This window comes from Cyprinodon variegatus, unplaced genomic scaffold, assembly GCF_000732505.1.
Source record: "Cyprinodon variegatus isolate N-32 unplaced genomic scaffold, C_variegatus-1.0 Scaffold374, whole genome shotgun sequence".
NCBI lineage: Eukaryota > Metazoa > Chordata > Actinopteri > Cyprinodontiformes > Cyprinodontidae > Cyprinodon > Cyprinodon variegatus.
In genome coordinates, this window is record NW_015150827.1 from 39,641 (window position 1) to 51,182 (window position 11,542).

Genomic DNA, 11,542 nt, shown 5'->3' on the forward strand with positions numbered 1-11,542 from the left:
GCGTTCTCGAGAATTGGAACGGTACTCGGGCTGAGGCTGATGACGTGTCACGAGTACACGAGAACGCTCAAGAACGCATATTGAGAAACGCCCCTAGTCTTAGTCTGCACAACAAACAACTGATATAAGACAGCAAGACATTTTGGTTGTTTTCCTGTAAACAGGACAGAGAAATGTTTTCTGTCTCTATAAAGGTTGCAAAAAAAACACCACATCATTTGATTTTGTTGTTGATCAAATGCACTAAGCTCCAGTGTCACCAGAATTTCCTTTAAAAGCTTTTAATCAAATAAAAGCTCATTTTTTTCCAAGCCCTCTCACTACCAACAAAACCAGTCCCTAATGTTTCTATAATATTTACAGTACTTTGAACTTCCATGTTTCCAAAAGTTATTCATCTTTCCATTATTTCTCCAATATCCCAACAAATTGCTCAAGAGGGTTGAAGTAATGAAAGCTGCTTTACTGTGCATCAATGAGAATGGCTGTAAGAAATTAAACTCTATATCCCCATTTACAATACCTTTTTGAATCGGTCCGAGCACAGTAACCTCCTTACAGTTAGCCTCAGTAATCATGAAATTTCAGACATTTATAAAAATACTAGCTTCCCTACCGTACCACACAATTTAAAGTGAGGATTCTGCTTAGCAGTGTGATGAACCTCAAAGTCTGTTGTTGTTTCCTACGTTTGCAAACCCTAATTTGACTGTCGTTTTTTGTATCCACTTCCCAAAAGCTGACTCTGTCAAGTAAATTCACCAAAGGTTCCCTTCTTCGCCTGACTCTCCACAAACAATGAAATATCACAATTAACACCAAACTTCCTGAATGTTATTGGTGACGTCATGTTGGTTTGATTGTTTCCCTAACTACCGTACTGTGCGGTAGTACTGTAGTACCGTAGATCGTCACTAGGGGGCGAGGAACTGTGGCAGCACGGTGTGTAAACGGTCGTAAGGAACCGAGCTCGGCACAGTTAACTGTTCCGAGCTTGGTCCGATTTCGGCACTGATCGGTTTCAGAGGGTAGCGTAAATGTGATTTTTGTGTCAAACCTTATTTAAAATCAATACACTTGCATGTTACATGACATTAGAGGCTTCTAACAGTTTTTGTAGAAAACAGCTATGACTCTTTTCTACAGTAATCTTCTCATGTTCACAATCAAAGAAATGCAATATATGGTTGTCTCTTTTTGGTATGTTAGCATAACTAAAAGCAAACTTTGTAGGCCTGACAAGGACAATTGCCTCAGCATTTACATTTCGTCTCTCTACAAGAGTCTGGTTGTAAAGTCCAAATAGTTGGTTGTATAAATATTTTTCTGCTGAGGGGGGAACAATTCAAGTTTTCCTAATTATTTTTTTGTTTTGTGTTATTGAAAGCACGTGCCGCCAACCTTGAGGGAGAACTTCTAACTGATTTGATGAAGGGCTACAACAAGAATGTCCAACCAAATGAAAGAAATGAGAATGTCACCCAAGTCTCCATCAAGATGACCCTCACCAACCTCATCTCTCTGGTGATCTACTCTCCGTCTGATGTTTTTCTTTATTGTCAGATGCTGGAAAAGACTTTAACCTAACATGGTCACTTGTTCTAGAATGAAAAAGAGGAAGTCCTGACAACCAGCGTGTGGATAGAAATGGTAACTCTACATTCAATTAAACCTCATGTCCATTTTTTGCCCCCACTGTTAGTCGAAATGAAAACATTGGACTCACAGGTATGGTGTGACTACCGACTGAGGTGGGACAAACCACCGAGATCAGCTTTGTATGGGAACATTACATCTCAACTACGGGTTCCTTCCAGAAACATCTGGCTGCCTGACATTATATTAGAAAATAAGTAAGTACATTTAAACTGTTATGACTCTGAGGGGAAGGAATGTTTGTTATTTTTTTATAAGCAACATCAAATCGACTAAATACAAAAGGCATATGGAACCCAAACCTAAAATAATCATGTAACTTTTAAGGACCTGAAAGTTTAATTGTATTTCTATGTGATTTGAAGTTTCAAACGTCATGGATACATTATCAGCATTACTGCTCAATGTAACAGATTCAGTTAGACCTTTCAAAACTGTAATGAAAAACTGAATCTATGCAAAAAAAAGATCAAGACATATGTTTACAAACATAAAGGCCTGTTATTCTCCCTCTTAGACTAAACAAACACACAAATAAATATTTTTTAAATTAAATGAGGATTAAATATCACACCTATTTGCTGAATGCCTCAATCAGGGTTGCCATTCACATCCACATTTTACCTCTCCCTAAAAACTTTCAACCAAAACTAACTGGAGAAATTACATGAATTGTTTATAAATGAAGACAGAATAATGTTGATATGAACATTATTGTTATTTATATTAGTCACACACTAGTAACACTTCCACTTTAAATTGAACAAACTATTGAAATAATCAAATCTTAAAGGTATAGTGAAGGATTTTCTTTTTCCGGGGTGGATCATCTAAATAAGTGGTCCTCCTAATTGTCAATCATTCTGGTGATATGTTTACGTAAGGCCGTCCTACGTGCTCATCCCTATTTTCACTTACCGGTGGTGAGTCTGACATAGTGGAAAAATTGCAAATCTTCTTTTCGAAAGTAAGCTTGTATGAGAGAAGTAAACAACAACTTTTAAACAGAGTGTGCACAAGTAGAAATCGGCTCGTGCACACTCTGGCACGTGTTTAACAGGCGTTCCCTCTCTGGATTGAGTACAGGGTTGTGCGTGTGCATTTTTTTTTTTTTTTTAAGAATTTTTTTTAAAAATTCGCAAAAATCCTCCACTATACCTTTAAACTATAAAAGAACATAAACTAGGGTAATTATCAGACAAAAACAAAGAATCCAACAAACATAAAGAGATTAAGATTTAAACATTTTAAGACTTTCTAAAATTTATAACAGATGATTTTCTTTACTGTTTAGCCAATTTATTACAAATGAATAAACTTTTTTTTTCATTATTGAGTTAGTTAACTCACTGGCTATTGACTAAATATTTAAATGACTGTTTTTTGTCTTTGCACTTACAAATGTTGTTGAATTACATTTGAGTTGTGCTTTTTTTTTAACCAATCTACTCTATTTTATTTAGCTTTCCTTTCCATTTTTTCCAGTGTAGATGGACAGTTTGAGATAGCTTACTACTGTAACGCTCTGGTTTCCCCGGATGGCTGCGTGTATTGGCTGCCTCCTGCCATCTACCGTAGTGCCTGTGCAATCACAGTAAACTATTTTCCCTTTGACTGGCAAAACTGCTCTATGATATTCCGGTAGGTATACCCAGACAATCACAGAATCACAGTTCTAATAAAATAGATTTTATTTCACTTTTTTATCATTTGATGTCCTAAAAGTTTATCTTATGTTTCAAGGGTATTCTGATATCAGTCTATGGTTCAATAAACAGATATATTGACATGGATATCTTCTGTTTTAACTTGCATTTGTCCTATTTCCATATTCGTTGTTGCAGTTTATTGTCCTTTTCTACTATTTCTATCTTGCATCATTGCCACTCCCTTCTTCAATAGATTTGATTCAGCATATTTGTATCTAGCCTTTTGTTTTTATTTCCCATAATGTAGACAAGGATTTCTTTGCACATTATTTATTGGACTAGTTGCTGTTATTATTTCTCTAGCACAATTTATTTTACCAAGGCAATGTATTTACTTTTTTATAGCAAAAGTATTTTAGCTGCTAGTTTTGTTAATGTAAATATTAAAACTTTAAAATAAAAACTTTGTGTCAGGATAAGTAGGAACTAGTCAGATTTAAAGGTATTTTTTGAGAAAGAAGCAAATTAAAAAACTAAATATATAAATGTAATGCAATTTCAGGTTATATTCAATTCAATTCAGTTTATTTATATAGCGCCAATTCACAACACATGTCATGTCAAGGCACTTTACAGTTCAACCAGATCATACAGTCAAATTGATTTAAAGTTTTCTATCTAAGGAAAATATGTTATATGCATCAATGATTCCGAGGAACTGACAGGAAAAAGCCAAAGGTGTCATAGGATGCAAAACAAATATCACTATCCAGTAATAGAATAAATATGAAAAGCATCCTCCTGATATCATAATTACATAATAATCAAAAGAAAACAATCAAAGACCATTTCTGATCAAATTTCATCACATAAATATGCATAAAAATAACTCAGTGTACATTTATGAACCCTTAGTATCAATTTCTAATGTGAATAAGACTTGTATTAAATGTACAGTAACATGATTATACTTACCAAGAACACAGACTGCGTTTTTTTTTTCTGTTTGTAGATCCCAGACTTACAGTGCCAACGAGATTGAGCTGAAGCTCCAAAAGAAGGATAATTATACACTGGAGTGGGTGGAAATAGACAAAGAAGCTTTTACAGGTAAAAATACTCATTCCACAAGCAACTTTACAACTGGGTCTTTGAGTTAAAGGCTGATGTTTGACCACAAATCTAAAATCTTTGGTGCTTGTTGTCTTAGAGAATGGTGAGTGGGCGATAAGACACAGAGCTGCCAAGAAGGTGATCAACACTGAGTATACCAAGGATGACCTGGAGAACCAGCAGATTGTTTTCTTCCTCGTCATCCAGAGAAAACCTGTTTTCTACATTATCAACATTATTGTTCCCTGTGTCCTCTTCTCCTCCCTTAGCCTGCTGGTTTACTTTTTACCTGCCAAAGGTTTTTATTCTTTTCAGCAATTGCTTCCTTTCATATTTTGATAGAGCAGGGAAATAAGGCAGCCAATAAGAACAAAGTGTAGAAATACAGCAGCCTGTATGTATCATATTAAGGACAAATTATAGCAGCCACCCAGAGCTAAAAGATTTCTGATCAATGTTCAACTAATATCTTAAGTGTAAAGTTGACGTGAATTTCCCTCAAATGTGTTAGAATATAATTTTAAACCAAATTAATTGGCTCAGATGTTGCGGATAGCCTTCTGAAACTATCCCACAATAGTTTCACAAATGTTTTTTCCAAATTCCCCTGATAGAATTGCTTTTAGAGACTAACTGAGGATCAGGTTATTGGGATGACTCACTGCTGTAAGTTATCTTTGTTGTCCATAAGCCACTTTGTCTCTGATTTAGCAGAAGGGTTAGTGCTTGAAAAGTTTATTTAACATTTTAACAAAATGTTCCTTCTTCATGAATACCCCTAGTTTGTAAAATGCATCTGTGCTTCCTGCAGCAAAACACCCACAAAACATTTGGCTTTTATTTTTATAACACCATTTGCAGAGGCTCCTTAAATACTTAAGATCCCAAACTCTAATTTGGCTTTTTATTTTGTGAGTAACATCTCTGTCCATGTTTGTAGAGGATTCATTGTAATAATAATAATAATAATAATAATAATAATAATAATAATAATAATAATAATATTTGACTAATGTACAAAAAAATTCTCCAAAAATACTTTGTTGTTTTGGTGTTTAGCAAATTGAAATAATTTTCGATAATTGATTGTCTGACAGTGAGAAACAGATAATATGCATTACTGTACACAGTAGATATATTTCTGGCTTCATTTGTTGCTCTGAGTGAAACTAGACTTTAATATCTATAGCTGGTGGCCAGAAGTGCAACATGGCTATTTACTCGCTTCTGGGTCAGACTGTTTTCCTCTTTCTGATCGCCAAGAAAGTTCCAGAGACTTCAAAAGCAGTGCCTCTTATCGGAAAGTAAGTTCACATGCCTAATTTTTGTGTTTGTTGCCCATGTACAGATTTCTGAAGCTTTATTTATGAACTTTTTTATTGCAGATACCTGATGTTTGTGATGTCAGTGACCACCATTGTTATAATAAACTGTGTGATTGTTCTCAACGTGTCTTTAAGAACTCCTAACACTCACAAAATGACAGACAAAGTTCGTGAGGTAGGACATTTCCAGATCACAGCTTAAGAATCTTAATGTTACATTCAATAAACAATAAGCCTGTATTGCTTTATAAAATAATCGTGATTCTGTGTTTTCTTTAGATCTTTCTGAACACGTTACCTCAGCTGCTCCAGATGAGGATGAAACCCTGGACACCAAACATCAAACCAGAGAGAGCCCGCTGCCGGCGCTGCAGCTCCATTACCTTCATTGCCAAAGCAGAGGAATATCTAGTTAAAGTGGCTCGATCTGAACTGATGTTTGAAAAACTCAAAGAGAGGAACGGATTGATAAAGTCAGTGCTGGAGAAGCTTCGTAAGTATTTTGAAATTTTCTCAAAAGTTCCTATTTACAGAGAAAAAATATTACTCTGATCTGATGTTTGCATACACTTATGATGGTTATCAATGTTTTAATATTTTTGGTTTACTGGAACCACTATTTTTTCAGTTTAGAATAATTATCCAATTAATATCTTACTTTTTTTTTTTTTATGAAATTTGGAGCACCGGTTTAAATTTATTGTATTTTCTCTAATCCATGGTCAATATTAACCATACAGATTTTGAATTACACATACCTTAATCATTTATTAAGTTGAGAATTTATGACAAAGCTACACTATTTTTCCTTTTTAAACAGCACTAGATGCTTGGTTTTTGCCAGAGGAAAAATAATCATTTAAACATCTGTAGGGATTATTTTCTAATATTCATGTATGCACTTGTTTAAACCCTAATATTACCTGTCTGTTACATGTCAAGACAAACATATTTCTAAGCAGTTTATCTAATTAGGAGAGTTCTTCTCTCAGGATAAAAAAAGTATCCATCTTCATTATATATGTAACAAAGATTTGGGAATAAAATAGGAGCATGCACTGTCACTGTGATTTTGGGTTGTCCCAGATGTGAGGAACACAGTGTTATCTTCATATAGCAGCAGCCAGTGAAGTCTCCTCATTTACAAACATGTGTATTATGTAATGATGTAATGATGTAGCTGGGTGTGACACAGTAAATGTATAAAAAACATATTTTAAAAAAAGGCTTCTTTGACTAAGTAAGGCCGAAGGTGCAACCTCTCTGGTCTGAGTAAGATTTCAATTCTGTAAAAGCTGCTGTCAAAAAAAAAAAATGTGTTTGTCAGAAAAAACATTTAAGATGAAGCAGTGAAGATTTACAAATGTTTTGAGGATGCACCTTCCAAATTCATCACTTCCAACAAATGCAAATATCAGAGGTGGGGACTCGAGTCACATGACTTGGACTTAAGACAGACTCAAGTCATTCATTTTATGTCTTTAAACTTGACTTAAAAAATGCTCTGAAACCTATGACTTGACGTCGACTATTACATCATTGACCAAGGACTTAAATTGGGCTTGAACCTGTTTACTTAAAAAGACTTAATTTTGATCAGTTATACAAAAGTACACAATATTTTTATTTTTTTTATCCCATATTACCAAATGCAGATCATATCTCTCTCTTTCCACACTCAAATATATGTCTCACCTGCTCAACTGGTTGCTGTTTTTGTTAGTTTTCTAATCCAATGGGAACTGTCTCCCCAGAACACTTACCGTACATAGGGTCACTGCCTTTTCTTCTTTAATGGCTAGATACTCCTCCATCTACTCCTACCATCTCATCATCACTGGATAAGAGACATTATGTTAGATCTTAAACTGGAAAAATCTGTCTTTTTTCTATTGTTGGTACTGGCTGCTATAATTAGATAAAATTTGATTGTTTTATATGTTAAATTAAAATCACAAATAAAGAACACCAGGTACTTTTGTTTTGTTAAGATAAGGCAAGTGGCCTCAGCTGGTTGGCAAAATATTAGGTTAACTGGTTTCACTATATTTTGAGATAAATACAGATTTAAAAATGAACACATATCCATGTATTTACATTTTAAATATAATTCAACTTTGTCAAAAAAAAAAAAAAAAGACTTGAACATTTTTGAAATTTCAGACTTGCTACCTGAACAGGGAGTTACCTGTCCTGACTTAAGATTTGACTCTGACTTGATTGCAAATTATTAATGAAATTAATGAAAATTATTTTATTTTTTTAGCGTTGTCTGAATCTGGCATGTTAAACCTTGATGAATAGACATTGTCTCATTTTAAATAAAGGATAAAGGATATGTCTGTGCTTGAGACTTATTTCAGGACTTGATAAACACATAAAAATTACTTAAGACATGAATAACAATGAATTGATTCCACCAAAGAGGAGCTGACGTCAGCTGCACAGCCTCCATACAACCTTGTCTAGGGAAAAATACAATGTTTTATTGATCTTTTATTTTGTTCTTGCCTGATGTAACAAAGGATAAAGGCAATACACTTAAAGTGTATTTTAGGAAGGCACAGTGAGGTTTCAAACCAAACAACACTGTACCAGATATCAAGAATGGTGGTATTAGTCTCAAACTAAGGGTATGTCCTGCTACCACTTGTTCTAGTTTAGTGCATCACCTAAAAACAACAGTGGTGATTAAAACCTGGACACAACTTGGGACTCTACAGGAAAATGTCAAAACAATGTTCCCAAATAGAGGATTATCTAGTATCAAACTCATGGAATCGTGCTCCCTATGCTCTGACCGCAACATTTTGAAAATGTGTGCACAGAACATACATGCGATTTGTTCTTTATCCAGATGGTGGACTCAAAGGAGGAACAGCTGAAGATCTCAGTGTGAGTCTAGCACAGGCCTCACCAGAGCTCAGGCAGTGTGTGGCCTCCTGCAAACACATAGCGGAGACTGCAAAGCAGCAGAACAACTTCCAGAAAGTAAGTTCCTGAAAATTCCAAGTTTACTATCTCTGATGGTCTCAAAGAGTCAGACAAGAACAATTATCGACTGTGTGTCAGATTTCATGTTTGTACTATTAGTTGGGTGATGCGAAAAAAAAACATTCAATATGTTATTATCCTAGGAAAATGAAGAATGGTTCCTGGTTGCCCGTGTGATCGACAGGGTCTGCTTTATTGTCATGGTGTTGGTGTTTTTCATCGGCACGATTGGTATCTTCCTGATGGGCCATTTCAACCAGCCTCCTTCCACCCCGTTTGATGGTGATCCAAAGGAGTATCTCCCCCCAGTAGAGAGTCACCTTCTGAGCTGAACCAGGAAAAGCTCTTTGGATTTAACCTGATTACGGTCCATGAATCTATGATAATGATTGTGCAGGTTCATTACAAATGTATCTGGCAAAAAGAAGATAAAGTAATGCTTTAAGGCAATTGTGGTTCTCTGGTGGAACCTAATAATGGCAAGAAACTATATTTGTATGGATGTATTATCTTGTAATCTGTAGATGGCTGTTGAACCCACACATTGCTTTCCAAACCTTTTTCTGCTTTCCCACGTCTTTCATAGGAATGGAGAGTCATCCGAATCGAGTGTTTGCTATAAAATGTTTAATCTAGCGAGGCGGCATTCATTTCATTTGGACATGTTGGATATTTATAAATAAAGTCACATGGCAATTATCTGACATTGCAATTTTTGTTAAGGTTTATTGTAAATATCTAATATTTACCCTTTTTTCTCTAAGGCATATTAGCTGAAAAATACAATGAATAAAAAAAACAAGGGTTGTCTATGTTTTGATTGTTAAAGCCTGAAATTGTCACTTTGTAAAGATGTTATTTATTTTTTTTCATTTTCTAAATTTTACTTTTACCATAATTTGCAAGTAACTGTTTCTGCTTGTCTGTTTAAATAAATAATGTTTAAATATCAAACCAGGTGTTATGATTGAATAGTAGCATAGTATACCAAATACTTTTTTGCTTTTACTTTAGTCATTTTTGGGGGTTTACGATTGTTTATTTCTACTTGAGTATTTAGGTACGAATACTGTGAGTTGAAAAACTTCTCTTAAATAATTCCTTTAATCTTCTTTAGCTGTTTCCCTGTTTCATTTGTTCTCATCTTCCTCTCCCAGTTTTTAACCAGTTAAAAAAAAATGCTCCTTGTGAAATCTTCCATTAAGCACTTTGTTTTAGCTCTGCAGGTCTTGTGTCCCTTATTTCTCTGAAAGTTTTTTTGCTGGTTTATTTTATTAAATATTTATATCTCCAATAATCTATTGGTCATAGAGACCTGTTTGCACTTTGGTTCAACTAAACTCCTCAAACGAAAAATATTCACAATTGAGAAAACGTGCTACAGTCATGAGCGGCAGGCCTGGAAAGATAACTTCAAGTGTACATTTAATTAAGGTGACCAGATTTCTGAAATTTCAATCTGGGGACATTTCCAGCTCATAGATAAAAATAAATACAGTGATGCTTTCATCCATTTTTACATATTTATTCATATTTAAACAACAAAAATCAAGTGTTAAATCCAGGAATGTGCCTCTTCTATTTCCTAACATTAATAAAATTAATAAATCATTAGTGTTTATTTGTGCCATCTGGTCAATCAGTCTTCTCTGTCTTCTTCCCTCTTCATCTTCTTTTCTTTCTTGCTGACTTCTGCCTGATCTCTGTTTTACTCGAAATAGATTTTTTCTTTTTTCTCTTCAAACATCTTTCTTTCAGTGTTCCTATTTTCCTCCGTTCTCATTCATTATGATGATCTTGATTATTATTATTATTGTTGTTATCTCACCTGATTAAATAATAAAAAGGCTAATCAGCAGAATATTTGGAGCTAAAAGCAAAAACAACCGAATAAATGAACATTTACCAGGTGGTTATCTTTTCCTTCATCATTCTCAGATCATGCAGATCTTGTCTCATTCAGTTTTCCCTTTACTGCCTCTTATTTTTTATAATGAGGAACTTTCATACATGCAAACTGAGTGGTAGAAAAGTAGACCTAAGCACCTAAGCCTGGAAGTGTATAAAACAAAAAAAAAAACATATAACTCTACTTACACTAAATAACCATCTGAAGATATAAACTAATGATCATCAATCAGCACTAAAAACATCTTTAGGTGAACCCTTGTTGATCCCTGGAGAACTACAGAACCAGATTAGCACCTTACAAGGAGTTTTCAATCATTCTGTTTAATTTTATCTGAGTCTATTTCCTCTTTCCAGCTGCAGCCAATGGCCTTTCTTACTTTTTGTTGATTAGCTTGATTTATGTTCCATATCCGGTCCTCATCTTTAATAAAGTGTCTCCCTTAGAGATACAGTGAGGAGCTCAGACATCCGGGGAGGACACAGAATAGAGCCGCTGCTCCTCCACATTGAGAGGAGCCAGTTGAGGTGGCTCGGGCATCTGGTTAGGATGCCTCCTGGATGTCTCCCTGGTGAGGTGTTCCAGGCACGTCCCACCGGGAGGAGGCCCAGGGGGAGACCCAGGACACGCTGGAGGGACTATGTTTCTCGGCTGGCCTGGGAGCGCCTTGGGATTCCCCCGGAGGAGCGGGCCCAAGTGGCTGGAGAGAGGGACTACCCAGGCGACCAGACGCCGAATAAGTGGAAGAGGATGGATGGATAGATCTATAATAAAACGAAACCCATCAAAGTCTTTTTTTTTATTAACCTGGGCACAAACCAAACATTTATCACAATGATCAGCCCTTTTCAAATAAAATTAACTGATTAACACCCTCACCATAACACAGGGCAGCT

At 35.3% G+C, this 11,542-nt stretch overlaps 1 protein-coding gene across 2 annotated transcripts in view; it reads left to right on the forward strand.

The window, feature by feature from the left end:
* Positions 1 to 9,582, forward strand: part of chrng (cholinergic receptor, nicotinic gamma) — a 10,789-nt gene extending 1,207 nt beyond the window's left edge. Inside the window, exons 2-12 of one of the 2 annotated variants that reach the window (XM_015386677.1) lie at positions 1,388 to 1,524; positions 1,606 to 1,650; positions 1,729 to 1,853; positions 3,142 to 3,297; positions 4,318 to 4,415; positions 4,516 to 4,716; positions 5,608 to 5,722; positions 5,804 to 5,918; positions 6,023 to 6,236; positions 8,601 to 8,734; positions 8,881 to 9,582. In XM_015386677.1, coding sequence (XP_015242163.1) covers positions 1,388 to 1,524; positions 1,606 to 1,650; positions 1,729 to 1,853; positions 3,142 to 3,297; positions 4,318 to 4,415; positions 4,516 to 4,716; positions 5,608 to 5,722; positions 5,804 to 5,918; positions 6,023 to 6,236; positions 8,601 to 8,734; positions 8,881 to 9,069 — 1,529 coding nt within the window. In that variant the 3' untranslated portion in view covers positions 9,070 to 9,582. Of the gene's footprint in view, positions 1 to 1,387; positions 1,525 to 1,605; positions 1,651 to 1,728; positions 1,854 to 3,141; positions 3,298 to 4,317; positions 4,416 to 4,515; positions 4,717 to 5,607; positions 5,723 to 5,803; positions 5,919 to 6,022; positions 6,373 to 8,600; positions 8,735 to 8,880 lie in introns of those variants that run through there. The other variant, XM_015386676.1, reaches the window with a different exon arrangement.
* The last annotated feature ends 1,960 nt before the right edge of the window (positions 9,583 to 11,542 follow it).